The 14,264-nt window shown below is 42.4% G+C and overlaps 1 protein-coding gene across 1 annotated transcript in view; it reads right to left on the bottom strand.

Annotated features, from left to right (window-relative positions):
* The window catches only part of LOC116686626 (titin-like), a gene marked incomplete in the record, with an annotated part of 242,683 nt that overhangs the window by 161,801 nt on the left and 66,618 nt on the right, over nt 1–14,264 (bottom strand). Inside the window, 16 exon segments of the mRNA XM_032511647.1 lie at nt 399–677; nt 1,581–1,979; nt 2,765–2,815; nt 5,443–5,478; nt 5,948–6,010; nt 6,157–6,225; nt 6,397–6,489; nt 6,702–6,785; nt 6,976–7,035; nt 7,347–8,732; nt 9,270–9,929; nt 10,645–10,728; nt 10,995–11,162; nt 11,259–11,263; nt 11,691–11,841; nt 12,751–12,822. Coding sequence (XP_032367538.1) covers nt 399–677; nt 1,581–1,979; nt 2,765–2,815; nt 5,443–5,478; nt 5,948–6,010; nt 6,157–6,225; nt 6,397–6,489; nt 6,702–6,785; nt 6,976–7,035; nt 7,347–8,732; nt 9,270–9,929; nt 10,645–10,728; nt 10,995–11,162; nt 11,259–11,263; nt 11,691–11,841; nt 12,751–12,822 — 3,660 coding nt within the window.

The raw sequence follows: 14,264 nt of genomic DNA, 5'->3' as shown, positions 1-14,264 counted from the left end.
TCAGAACATTATTCTGGATATGACACTTGTGTTTATTCCATAGTGGATTTTTAACATGAATTATAACTTTATGACAAAAAAACAAACCCCACTTCCATGTTTAACTGTGTTCTAGTGTTCTAGACTGATGCATCCCCTGAACATTATGTCATCTCAGCTGTTGGAAACGGAGATAAAGACAACATTTGTTAATAGATTACAAAGTAAAAGTTTTAAAACCCCAGATAAGTCCCGAGTCAACTTGACCCGAGGGATACAAGTGGGTCCTGAAAGTGAAAACAACACGGGGGTTAACCAGAGCCCTCACTTCCAAAAACATGTGTTCTGATGAAAAGGTAAAAGTGATGAAAGAAGAAGAGGACGGCTGTAGAGATCCATGAAGAAGAGGGGGCTCTTACCAATCACTTTGACGTTGGTGGTCGTCGAGACGTCCTCCTGCCCGGCCACCTCACACGTGTAGGCGCCGGCGTCTTGCTCTGTGGCGTTCTGGATGGTCACGGCGTGCTGCATGCCAATGACATTAATGGCCACTTTTCCCGCCTGTTTCTTCAGGAGGGCGCCGTTCCGCTTCCAGACCACGTCTCTCTCTTTGTTCAGCTCACAGGTCAGGTACATGGGCTGGGTCTTGATGCAGGAAGTCTCCGGTTCCAACTCCTTCAACCACTTCACCGGCAGCTCTGCACAAGAAGAGTTTCAGGATTATAAAACAGAACCGGCTCGGTATCATTCAGAGTCTCCATGTTGGGGTTTTAGGGCTGAATCATCGGCAAAGTATCAAATATTCCATGATAATCCTGTACCGTTACGCAGATAACACGATCCAATCTTTTACATAAATTGCAAAATCCAAGGAGATAAAACATATGTTTAACAACTGAGTTTTGCTTCGGGGATATAATTTTAAGTTGTAAAAAGGTAGTGCTGTCAAAATGAACGCCCAAGAATGAGTTAGCGCATTCTTTAACGTTACTCAGTGTTTTGACGGCCAATCAACAAATGTGCGTCCTGTGATTTGGGCCTCGGACCCTCCGTAGTTATCGTGGAAAGGTCGTGGATCGCTAGCAGACAGCAAGGCTAGTTGAGCCCAAATGGAAGAAGAAAAAGGTTTTTGAATGGCAAGTTGAGTTTTAAAGCCCTTCTAGATGGTTCTCTTCACAAGACTAAGACTAGACTAATTTGACCTTCTGTTGGATTGTTGCAATCAAAATTAACATTTGTCTGATCCCGTGTTGAAAAGAGCATGAAAAACTTAAAAATATCACTTTAGAGACCATTTAGAACAGATAAAAAAGATGAGAACGCAAGTTAACTATGGAGAATCATGAGATTAACCACGATTACATATTCTAATTGCAGCAAAAAGGTAATAAAGTGCAATTTATTGCGAAATAAATCACTAAATATCTTATGAGGACATAAGTATCGTGATGAAATCGTATCGCGGGGTGATTCCTACCTCCAGTGTCAGACCATACCTGAGTTTGAGACCTTTTGATGAAACAGAAAGCTTGTTTTCTTTCAACCAACACAATAAATGACCTTCTCAGACATTATGTGGGATGAAAGCCTCGGCGGTTTACCTTCAACGACGAGCTTGGCTGTGCATGTTACTTCCTTGCCGGCGTTCTTGCCCACACAGGTGTACTCCCCGGTGTCAGACAGCTGCACATCAATAATGTTCAGCTTGCGGTCTTTGCCGTCAGCGGTGAACTTGTGCTTGGGCCCCTCGCGGAGGTTGCTGCCGTCCTTCATCCACGTGGTGATGGCGGTGGACGGAGAAATCTCACACTCGAACACCGCAGACGAGCCGATGGACTCGGCTTCCTGCAGCACGATGTCCTGGATCTTTTTGACAAATTTCAGAGGCACGGCTTTGAGCTTGAATCCTCCGAAGGGTTCCTCTGGGGGGGACGGGCCTTTCCCCCCGGGCCTCAGGCCGCGGCCCTTGCCCCCATCACCGGGAGACGGCGTTTGTCTCGCTGCAACGTCACATACAAAAAAGGTTAATAAGAAGGGGAGTAAGGAACCAGACATTGGACAATGGGATGATGTAAGACCTACTGGGGATTAGAAGTCAAAATAATCACATTTAAGAAAAATCTCTGTTAGAATAGAAGACTATGAACATGCAAAGTCAGTCTTTATGGGCTTCCAAAGGGATTCTGGGAAGAACTACAAGGCGACGTACACAACAAACTACACGTACAACACAGAGAGAGAAGGATGTAGCAACTCCAGCAACGGTGAAGCTAATTGGCAAAGACGGAGCTACCCACCTGAAGAGCATCTGTCACCCTACATATGTGTTTCTTTAAGCATTTCTATGTATCAACACACATTAAAGATTGAAGAATATGACATTAACGTCAACACCAGCTTTTCTAGCTGCTAATCCAAATCCAATCGGCTGGTTTCAGTGCCAGAATGAAAGAGATGTGGATTAGATCTGTGTAGGAAAAGTTTTCAGATTTTTTCAAAACACAAGCAGCCAAACAACAAATTTTCCTGAACAATCAGATTAAAAATCTTTTGGTACATGACAGATTTGGATGGTTGATTGGTCGGCTACCATTCGCTTTAGGTTTGATAATTAGCCCTTTTTGTCTTTTCTTGGAAAGGAAAAGACAAGAAAACAACTTCCACTTCTATAAATGTATGTTATGACTGGAGCAAGCGAAACCGTTCAGACGTTAAGTAGAAAAAAAAGAGCAAACTGTTAGTACGCGTTAGCACTACTTTAGCTCTAGTTTCATTAAGTTCATACCCCCGAGTCCTCTGCCTCTGCCTTTCGGTGCCTCCTCGGTTGGTTTCCCATCTGGACAAGAAACAATAAGACAAGTGTCTCAGTCTGAGATCGCTGGCGGCTGAAACACTCCAGCAGAAGGCAAGATAAAGATTTGAGCAAAGCTAACGTGCTAAGTCACTTTTCAACAACACATGAGAACATTAAGGACGTCACACAGCACACAATGAAGAGGATGAAGATCAGGTGGACTCTCTGGGACAAGATGATCAAAGGGACAGACATGGATGGAAGACGATGCAGAAAACTAAAAGATGGAATGAAAGACTTGAACACATGTGAAGACGGACACTTTGTGATCGATGTGGAGGACACATTTGAGGACAGACGTAATATGAAGGACAACATGAGAACGTCTCAATGGATGGACGGTGAATGAAGAGACGGATGAATGAAAACACAAGATCTAGATGAACGAATTAATTCAGGTGAGTTGTCCCGATCCCGACCAAGAACCGACCTAGAACCGCCTAAAAAGCTAGTATCAGTATCAGCGGTACACGAGACATTTAGCCCGAAAAAAATCTACTTTAATGTACTTCATTTATGTGTTTTTTGTTATGATTGACTGCCAAACTAGATCCAAATGAAAATGAGACTTTATATGCACTGGTATCGGATTCATACTCGGTATGACGATACGTAAGTTCAGGTATCGGAATCGGGAAGAAAAGAATGGTAATGGAACATCTCTGTTAAAAAGGATGTGATGAGGATTAGATGAGTTATTTGAGATGGATGAGGTGGTTCCAGGGACATCAGATGAGGGTTTTGGAGGCCTTTGTCTCACCGCGTCTGGCGCCAGGCGTGCCTGGAGTCTCCAACGCCCAATCCACCCCTTCACCTTCCCAGTCCTCGGTGGGAACTAGCTCCCAGCCCCACGCCTCCTCTTCATCCTCGCCTTCCTCTTCTTCAGCCTCCTCTTCGAACACTTCCTCCTCTGGCTGCGTGGGCACCTTCTTCATCTGCACGGCTCCAGGAGAAACCTCCTTCCCCACGGGGATCCGGCCTTTACCAGGCTTTGCCTCATCTGGCGACGCCGGCTTCTTTGGGACCTTTTTGAGTGTAACAGCCTCGACAGAGTCTCTCGGTGAGACAGTTTTGGGAATCCGTCCAGCGCTTGGCTTCGTCTCAACAGGGACAGGCTCCAGTTCTTTTGGTTTCTGCTTATCAACTTTTGGTGATGGCGTCTTCTTTAGCTCAACCTTCTTCAGCTGCTCGATGGGTTTAAGGGGCTTTTCTTCATCTACCTTGTCTTTACCCAGTCTAGGCGAAGGAGTCTTTTTGAGTTCGATACCTTTCTTCAAGATATCGGTTTGCTTATGGGGGACTTCTTTTTCCAGTTCTTTCTTTCCAGGCGGGCTGGGCTTCTTCTGAGGCTTCTCATCCTCTTTTTTAGGTGTTGCGGTCTTTTCAACTTTCCTAAGCTGCTGTTCCGTCGGCTCTCTTGGAGTTTCAACTCTCGGAGTTCGACTGGGTACCTTTGAGTCCACAGGCTTTGGTTTCTCTTCCTTGGATGCTTTCTCTGGCTTTTCTTTAGGCTTGGCTACTTTATCAAAAGGCTTTAAAATGACCTGCTCTTGCTCTTCCTCTTTCTTTGGTAATTTCTTTATTTTCTTTTTAGTTAAATCTGGCTCAGGCTCTTCATCTTTTGGCGCCTTAGGAGTTCTTATCCATCTTGATTTCTCATCTTCTGCCTCCAGTGTTTCTGGTTCCTCCTTTTGACCGAGTTCAGATGCCTTCTCAGCTGCAGCAAAGACTCGTTCAGTTCTTCCATGTAGTAGTACCTCTCGATCCTCTCTATCACGAAGCTTTTCAACCATCAGTTCTGGATCGGTATGCCTCGTCACTTCAACTCTATGAGTGATGACTTCCTTCTCAGGCTCTTTAGGCTTAGTGGGAACCTTTTTTAGTTGGATCTTTTGTAATTCTTCCTCTGGTTTGCCTGATCTTTCAAATGGTTTTAGTTTAATTGAGTCTTTCTGCTCATCTGCCTTGGGTAATTTCGTTATTTTCTTCTTTTCTACATTTGGCACATCGGGATCTTGTTCTTTCTGCGGTTTTGGTGTTCTCGTCCATCCTTGTTTCTCTGTTTTCTGTACAACTGCAATCTTTTCAGCTTCCTCAAAATAGAGCAACTGAGCCGTTTCCTCCTCTGCAGTGAAGACTCGTTCAGTTCTTCCGAGCGTTATCACCTCTCGATCTTCTCTGTCATGAAGTCCATGAACCATTAGTTCTTGAGCTTGTTGCCTCGTCACTTCTGCTTTTTGAGTTATGACTTGTTTCTCAGGCTCGGGAGGTTTCACTGGGACCTTCTTCAGCTTAACAACCTCTGCGTCTGGTTCCTTCTCTTTGGGAACTCTTGGGAACTTACTCTTCAGCTTTGGAGATTCAGGGGTCTTTGCTTCCTGAACTGGGATCTTACCCTTTTGCTTAAGAGTAGGCACTGTGGTTGAGGCAGTAAAACACAATTTATAACTTTGACATAGAGACACAGAAAACAGGAAACATAACGGTTTATGTGAACATTTGGCAACACAGGACACTCACGCCAGTTAAACATGCAAAGGAAAAGCAAGAGATATCTGTGGTGTTTATGGGGGAATACCTAAAAATCAAGAAACTAATATTTGGTATACCTTTAGTTGGTCCAGGTGCTGATACTGGTTCCTTGTCTGGAATAATTTTAATAAGATCAATATAATTATACACAATGCAGACAATAACAAACAAAAACATTTTTTGAGACAGACACACTAAGGCGGGGCATGCATTTGGTTCTGTTTCCAGAATACGTTGGTCTTGAGGTGAGCTTTGAATGCAATGAATTATCAGGTGTTATCAGGTGTGTACCGAGTTACACTACGGTAACTCCAGATACACCAAGAGATGCTTTAAGAAAGCTAGTTTGAAGGTTATTCTACCTCATTCAACAGAAACTGTTAATATGAAATATTTGGATTAGAAAATGTAAAATGGATTTCAGTTCATAGAAACATCACAAACAGAATTATACAGAATTAGACATGAATGCATTTCTTAAACCAAAGCTCTGATCGCTTTGTATGAAGACTGAAGCTGTCACATAAGACACCATTCAAAGCAAGAGACAAACATATATGAAAACTACAGAAGACATGTTACCTTCAGGCGGAGAGACAGTCTTTGATACCGGAGACGGTTCCTTCTCCACTGGTGCAACTTGAGCTACAAGAATGCCAACTGGATTAAATCACCGGCAAAGATGTTGTGAACTGACAGATACTCAAAGAAAACAGACAACATTTAAGAATTCAGACCAACAGATTTCTTTGATGACAAACAGGAAGTATATGACAAACAGAAGAAACTACCTGCAGGAGGTACAACTTTTTCAGCTGGAGGTGTTGGTGGAGACGGTTTCTTTTCCTCTGGAGGAGACACTTAGGAGCACAAGATACCAAAGGTCAAGGGAAGAGAAGATATGAAAGTGACAAGACATTAAAACAGAGGACAGATTAAAGAAGTTAAGAGTGAAAGAAATTGCACATGGTTAAAACAGAGACACAAAACCCGAACCAGACAAAGGAGACAAAAGAAAGGGACAAAAATACCTGCAGGAGGAACGACTTTGGCTGCAGGAGCAACAGGAGCTGAAGGCTTTGCTGGTGCTGGTGTAGATGGTTTCTTCTCCTCTTGACGAGACACTTTAAAATACAAGATGCCAAGATCATGACCGAGACAACAGCATGGTCAATTAAGACAGACAATGCAAGATAAGACTGAGGACACAGACAACAAGTGGAACTGCAATCAACAAAAGAGAAAATCACGAGGATCTCTTTTGATCCGGCAGCAAAGAAAACAAACAGACATACATTACGATTACGAGGACATACAAACCCAAGAGAAAAACTACCTGCAGGAGGAGCAGCTTTCTCCGCAGGAGGAGGTGGAGGCTTTGGTGTGGGTGCAGATGGTTTCTTCTCCTCTGGGGGAGATACTTTGGGAATACAAGATGCCAAGATCACAAACCAAGAAAACAATGTGCTTGGTCAAAACACAACAAATGACACCAAGAGATAAAAACATGGAAAACTGACGACAAGTGAGACAATAAGAACAACACAAACAACATGGCAGACTCTTGATGAGCCAGCAAAGATGAGGAGAGTAGAAACTAAACAGACTACCTGCAGGAGGTGGAGGCGTTGGTGTAGGTGCAGATGGTTTCTTCTCCTCTGGAGGAGGTACTTTGGGAATACAAGATGCCAAGATCAAGACCCAACACAACAACATGGTCAAACAAGACTTAACAACAATAGAGGAATTAGAAGAAGTGACAAGATTCCTTAGTACATGGTGTACCTTGTAGAGCAGTGACATAAAAACATGTTACAAAGACAATGGACGAAGACGGCTGATTGTAACTATTAGTGTCTTTTCTTGTTATTCAAGACCCCATTGGAAGATGTGTAAGTAAAATAAATGTGAGATGTTAATTTCTTTAAAGAGGGGTTGATCTTATGAAGATCGCGAGCCTATGCGGCTCAAATAAGAATACCTTTCTGAAGAGTTTGTTGTTCAATCTCCTGTGTTCCCTTCTTTGCTTTCTTGTCATCTTCCCTTGTTGGTGCAGGTTTAGTTGCAGCAGTTGTTGCTTCTTCAGAAGAATCCACCTTACGGGTGCTAAATCTTTCTGCCAGAGGAGCAGGTTTTTTGGAGGGAAGTGTTTCTTCTTCAGGTTTCTTGTGTGGTAGAACTTGAGGTTTTTGAGTTGGAGCCACCTTGGCTTTAGTCATTGGTTTCCTGGGTAGAGGGACTTCTTCAGGAGCAACAACAGCTTTGGGAAGTTTTGGAGAGGTCTTCTTTGTAGGCAGAATGGTATCTTTTGGTGGTGAAATGTCTTCACCAAGCGAGACTGTTTTCTCAGGTGGAGGAATTTCACCTGGAACTGGAAGGGACACTTCTTTACTTGCAGGTATAGATCTTGTTGGGACAAGTTGTTTTTCAAAGGACACTTCTGCCAACACAGGACTTGGTTTCTCCAAAGGTACGATGTCTTCATTATACATTTTTCCCGCATCTTTGGGAGTTTTTGTAAATTCTTCCCTTGAAGACTCCATCTTTGTAGGGACAATTACTTCTTTTTTGGGAGTAAGTGTTGTCATGGGATGAGAAAGGGGGGTTTCTGGAAGGATTTGGGGTAAGTCCTGTTCAGATGTATGAGGCATGGCTCTTTCCGCTGGAACGTCTTCCGGCTCGACAGAGTTCTCTTTCTTGAAAAGAGTGATTTCTTTGGATACACTTGGCTTCTCTGGTGCCGCGATTTCTTTAAAGGTAGAGATTTTAGGTTTAACAAAATCTTCCATTGGATGCCCAATTTCTTCATCAATTTCTTGTACCAACACAAGTGTGTCAGCTATTACAAGTTTCATCTCTTGAGGGGTTTTCTGGTAGGTGAATTCAGTGTCAGATGGAGGATCTTCTTTCATCGTAGGACGAGTCGTTTCATGTGGGGGGGAGACTTCTCTCTCAGCTACCTTCAGAGGTGGAGAGACACACCTCAAAGACATTTCGTCTGTCCAGTCCACTGCGTTGTCCTCTTTTTCATGTGCTTCAGTAGCCTCCATTTTTTCGGGCTCATATTCTGTGTATGCTGGCTCAAAGTCTGGCTCAGTATGTTCGACCTGCTGACCTCCACGGTGCCATGTAGAAACCTCATCCTCCACAAGGACCATTCGTTGTCTTTTCTCCCTTTTCAAGGTGCTTTCTTCTTCCATAATGGACTCCCTGACTGCCACTTCCGTTTCATACGTCCTGACTCTCTCTTGTCTGTGTCTAACTTCTTCTGCCAGAGAAATCCTCTCTCCAGAACCTCTTTTTACAGAGGACTCCCTGCTGTCTTCAAGCACTTCTGTTGCTGGCGTCCAATCAGTCTTTGGGGGAACTGGAGTCATTTATAAGATATCACCCAAGATTGAAGATTTGCACCATGGAGCGGTGGCCAAGAGGAAAACACAAGACAGAAACCATCAAGACACAGAAAGACAGGTTACAGTGAGGTAAATGTTATACTGTGTGCCTCGTTTTACAACTAAACTGTAAGTATTATGAGTAACTACTTCTCTGTAGTGGAGTTTCTTCAAACATTGAATGGACGAATACTTTTCCAGAAGGAATACCCTCATCTGGTTTCACAAACAAATAAATGCAGTTTGTCATTCTACAAGTAAGTGATCATTTGTGCTGACTTTCTAAAAAACTTTTGAGATGTGTACCAGCTGCGAGATAGATGTGTTTTAGCTAGTGCTGTTGTTATCTGTGGTATCTCCCTCTGTTTTGATAATTGATAGGATGTAACTAATGGTCAACACACACGACGGCACAGACATCAGGACAGAAACTTTGAAGAAGTAACTTCAGCTGTGAGTTAAAAGATCAAGATGAGTAAGGATTAGTTAATAAGATGTTAAGACGTATCTACCTTGTTGCTGAGGTTTTTCTCTCTGTGAAATTGGCTTTTCTTCCACCATCTTCTTTGGTGCTTCAGGAACAATCTTTCGTTCTTCTACAACCTTCTTCGGGGCTTCAGGAACGATCTTTGGTTCCTCTACAACCTTCTTCGGCGCTTCAGGAACGATCTTTCGTTCTTCCACCACCTTCTTTGGTGCTTCAGGAACAATCTTTCGTTCTTCTACAACCTTCTTCGGGGCTTCAGGAACGATCTTTGGTTCCTCTACAACCTTCTTCGGGGCTTCAGGAACGATCTTTCGTTCCTCTACAACCTTCTTTGGTGCTTCAGGAACGATCTTTGGTTCTTCCACCATCTTCTTTGTTGCTTCAGGAACGACCTTTCGTTCTTCCACCATCTTCTTTGGTTCATCTTGAACCTTCTTTGGGGCTTTAGGAACCCTATGTGTCTCTTCTAGTACTTTCTTTGGTTCTTTTTGCAACATTTTTGGTGTTTCTTGAACCTTCTTTGGCACCTCAACATCTTCCTTCTTTGTCTCTTCCAGAACCTTCTTTGTTTTTTCTGGGGCCTTCGGTTCCTCCTGTTTTGTTTCAAAGACAGATCTCGGTGCTTCTGGCTCAGGTTTACCAGCCAGCAGATGCGGTTTTCCTTGAGGTTCAGATGTCTTCAGTTCTGAGACAACTTTAAAGAACATTTACGTACAAGATTATTATCTCCTTAAACATATTTTGAAAAGTGAAAGTCACACTCTAGCGAGTGCTTAGCATGGTCAAAGATGTCCCTTTCCATGTGATACTTGGAAGTTCAATTGATCAAACTAAACAAACTTAAAACATCAGAAACAACAAAACCAGAACAAAGAGATCTTAAAGAGCACATTTGCAGTACCTGCAGCTGGAACAGCTTCAGCTTTTCTCTGAGTAAGCTGTGGCGCCGACGGTTGGACTACAGATCTCTCTGGTCTGGGAACATCTTGCACTTAAGAGAACATTATGTATAGTTTAACCGACAGGCCCAAGACTATTGTGGAATCAGAAATTTCACTCTTAGAGAGTGACTTATAGTCTGAAAGAAGATATGAAGATTTGAAGACAAGTAACAATACCTTTTGCTGGAAGAGAATCAGGTGTTGGGGGAGTAACCGTGGCATGCTGGACAAGTTCTTCAGGCTTTGGGACTTCTGCTGCTTTAAAAGAACATTTTATATATATGTAGATGCTCAGCAACCTCAGGCAACCAATTAGGCTTCAACGTTACGGTCCACTCTAACGAGTGCTACTACACAACACACAATCTTAAAACACACAACATGGACTGGTCTGTATCACAGAAAGACATGACAACACATCAAGAGTTGAAGACGGTGCAGACGCCTTCTTTCCCATACCTTTTGTTAGACTGTCTTCAGTCTTTGGGGGGGTAATCTTGGCAGCGATTGGCTGAGCTACAACTTCCTCTGGCTCGGCCACAGCTAGAACATTAAAAAGGTTTTCCATTTTTTCTTTCCATTCATCATCCAGTTATTGTATGAAACGAGGGGTGAGCTTCAATATTAATACACTACAGCTATGATATGTAATGTCTAGAGTGAGTTTGTTGAGGGTTGTATTCAAACACTCATGTTAGACGTTGGACAGTGTTTTTTGTTTTAAAGAGGTTAGCACTGAAGAACATTCAAGATGTACACAACGTGTTAAAGAGTTATTTGTGTAGCCACGGCAACATGAAGTACTTTACCTCTCGCTGGGGGGGCTTGTGGTTCTGTCTTCGCTGCTTCAGGCTTTACCGCGGGAGCTTTGGGTTTCTGGGGGGCCACTGTGGGCTCGACTGACGGCTTTGGTTGAACAGGTTCAGGAGTGACCTTTTTGGTCACTTCCTGTTCTTCAGGTTCTGGTTTGGTGTAAACTGAAGTTTAATTAGAATAACACTGGGAGTCAACGCAGAGCACGCACAGCTTTAAGAGTTCAAAGAAAAGGTAAAAGAACAACATAACTCACAAACCATAACTAGACATCAATAACAGACAAAAAGCAAAGAATGCAATGCTCTGGACGCATTGTAAGAATGCACTTAATAAAAAAACACTGAAGACCACATGACGACACACACAGGAAGTCATCTTCACAGCTTCATTTGAAAAAGATACCGAATAATTCATCAAGATTTTTGAATTTTCTGTGTAATGTTCAGAAACAATTACTTGCATATAAATAAATAAATACAGTATGTATAAATACTGCATATACGTCAACATCTTTGCAGATATAAAGATTAGGATCAGGATTTTAATGTTGGTGCAACAGTAGTCTGTACTTTACAGAAGCAATTTGATATATATCAAAATGTATTTAGTTTATAAATACTGCTGTTTCAGTATAAAAAATTACAAAATGATGCAATTTGAAAAGCTCTTTGGATGTTTTAAATTAAGACTTAAGAATGTGAGCCGATAAGACTCTAAGATCCCAAACAAAGACATAATCATCAGTAATAACCTTGTTATGAATATTACCTTCTGGCGCCGGAGGCTCCTCTCGCCGGGCCGTCTCCGTGACCTCGGGCCGCGTCTTCTTTGCTTCGGGTTCTTTAAAATATTATCACGGAGTTCAGTTTTCTGACCACGATAAACGCTAACATCAAGAATCTTTAATAATTTTAAGAGAACTAAATGAAGAAAAGGAACAAACAACGTGATGAAAGAAAGACATTTTCAAAGATTGAACAAATAAAACACAGACAGAAAGACGGACGGGAAGAAGATAACTGACTGGACATGACATTAAAACTACAAGGCCAAACTCTAGGACTCTACTTCCTGCTTTGTAAGCTCTAGTGAGGGTTAATAAGAGAAAGAAGAAGATGAGTAAAAGACAGGAGACAAGATTAAGAAAGACAGGAAGAAAAACAGGTAAAAAACGAGAAGATGATCTCCAGCATCCAACAGCGGCTAACTGTTACACTACAATGAGAGGCGTAGGTTTGGGGGGGGGGGGGTGCAGGGGGTATGTCCCCCCAATAGTTCAAAAGAGGTGATTTTACTAGATTGGATTAAATGAATCCCCCCCCCCCCAACCAACTATCCAAGACAGGTCAAAATAAGCGTTAGGGACTCGTTACATGTACATGAAACAAGACTATTCTGTATCGGGGGGGGGGGGGGGGGGGGGGGGGGTTAATAACAAACAGGAATATAAAAAATGAAGATATATTCATGTAGATTTAAACTTTGCAGCATATGGCTTCGGACATGGACATTGTTCCTAAGGAGGAACAATGTTTACTGTTAATGAAGACATTTGCATTTAAATTGAAGCAGAAAAGCCACAAACTGCTGCAGGAAATGACGTATTTGCGCTCGTTATTTGATGGGGGGGGGGGGGGGGGGTCCCACGACCACCGGGTTATAATGGGCCCCCGGCCCCTATGTTGAATCAAAAGCTACGCCCTTGCTTACAGCCACAAGCTTTGTGGGACAGCCAGAAAGCATTTATACCTTCAGGGACGTGTTGTCTCATCTCGTCTTTCTGCGTCCTCTCGACTATTTCTTCAACGGCTTGTCTGACTTCTGGTGAGGAAGAAGAAGAAGAAGAAGAAGAAGAAGAAGCTGAAACGTAAAGACTGCTGCACGTCTCCGGGGTTAATACGGCGGGGGGGGGGAAGAGTCACTGCAAGAATCAACCGTGAATGAAGAAACATGGAGACAGAGAGAAGGGACGGAGACATTTAAAGGACAACACACAGCGTGGGGACAGGTTTATGTTGATGAGTGGTTTGATAAGACAGAAGAGGTTGGACACCTGGGACGGAAACCGTCCCCTCTTCAGCGTCAGACTGAAAGCTATGGGTGGGACCATTAAGGAGGATTATGTTCAACAATCATTGGAGATATGAATCAGAATTTAATCTCAAACATTTACACTGTAATCTTACAATTTGGGAATGAAAAGGCCAGAAAACTCGGACATAAAAGTCAAAGTTTCATTTAATATTCTATCCATTTATTTATTCTTGTTCTCATGAAAAAGAGAAAATAATCTGGATTAACTCGATTGTTTCTCCACATAATCCTCGTCGGTGCATCAGAGACAGGAAGTCAAATTATTGAGTTATAGTTATGACACGACTGGAAAATTATTGGGAAGGATGATGGTGGAAGGAATATTAACGATATTAATATTAAAATGAACATACGATTAATAAGGATGAGAGTTACAGGAGGATGATGATGATGAGGATGATGATGAAGGTTTTAGGATGGAGGGAAATGGCTTTTATTTTGAAATGCAAAAAAACATTTCCTCACGCAAAATCTGAATTATTAATAAAGTCGAAGATGACAGTTAGTGTCCCCGTACCTGTGACTCTGTGTTCTTCGTAGAGATAGAATTCAGAGGAATCTTTGGTGGAAAAGGACATTTATGAATGAAAGAGCTTGTTTATGAAGTTATTAAATTATAATAGTGAACGTCTGGTCGGTGGAGAGCGTCCCGGACTCACCGCGGACAAACATGGACGCTGCTTCTGGGACGGACACGGACGCGTCGAGGACGTCTGAAGGGTTATGAGTACAGCTTCAGTTAATTAATGTTCAATATTTAATAAAATACACTGTATGGTGACAGTAATACTTCAGATTATCTTAATTTTGCCCTGGTGTTGTGTCCTCTGTCTGTCCATAGGTGACGAAAAGGTTAAAGTCAAAAAAACACAAGAAATACGTGGACGAAAGTGGAAAAAACGTTGACTAAGACTAAAACGTGGAAAGATATGGAAAAAAAGCATATTTCAAAAACAGTGCATATGTCTTAACCCTTGTGTTGTCTTCCCTTGGACCGAGACCTCGTCCACTCAGGTCAACAGTCAACGTCTTGTAGTTTTTGAGCTTTTGACACTTTTTTAAACGTTTTTGCCATTTTGTTAACCCATTGATATGAAATTGTATCTAACTTTTTAGTTCAAAAGGCAGAAATTATGAATTATTTTGACAAATAATAGTCAATCAAAGGA

The sequence above is a fragment of the Etheostoma spectabile genome, unplaced genomic scaffold, assembly GCF_008692095.1.
Source record: "Etheostoma spectabile isolate EspeVRDwgs_2016 unplaced genomic scaffold, UIUC_Espe_1.0 scaffold406, whole genome shotgun sequence".
Lineage (NCBI taxonomy): Eukaryota > Metazoa > Chordata > Actinopteri > Perciformes > Percidae > Etheostoma > Etheostoma spectabile.
The sequence above is the reverse complement of the archived record's forward strand: the minus strand, read 5'-3'. Positions and strand labels throughout refer to the sequence as shown.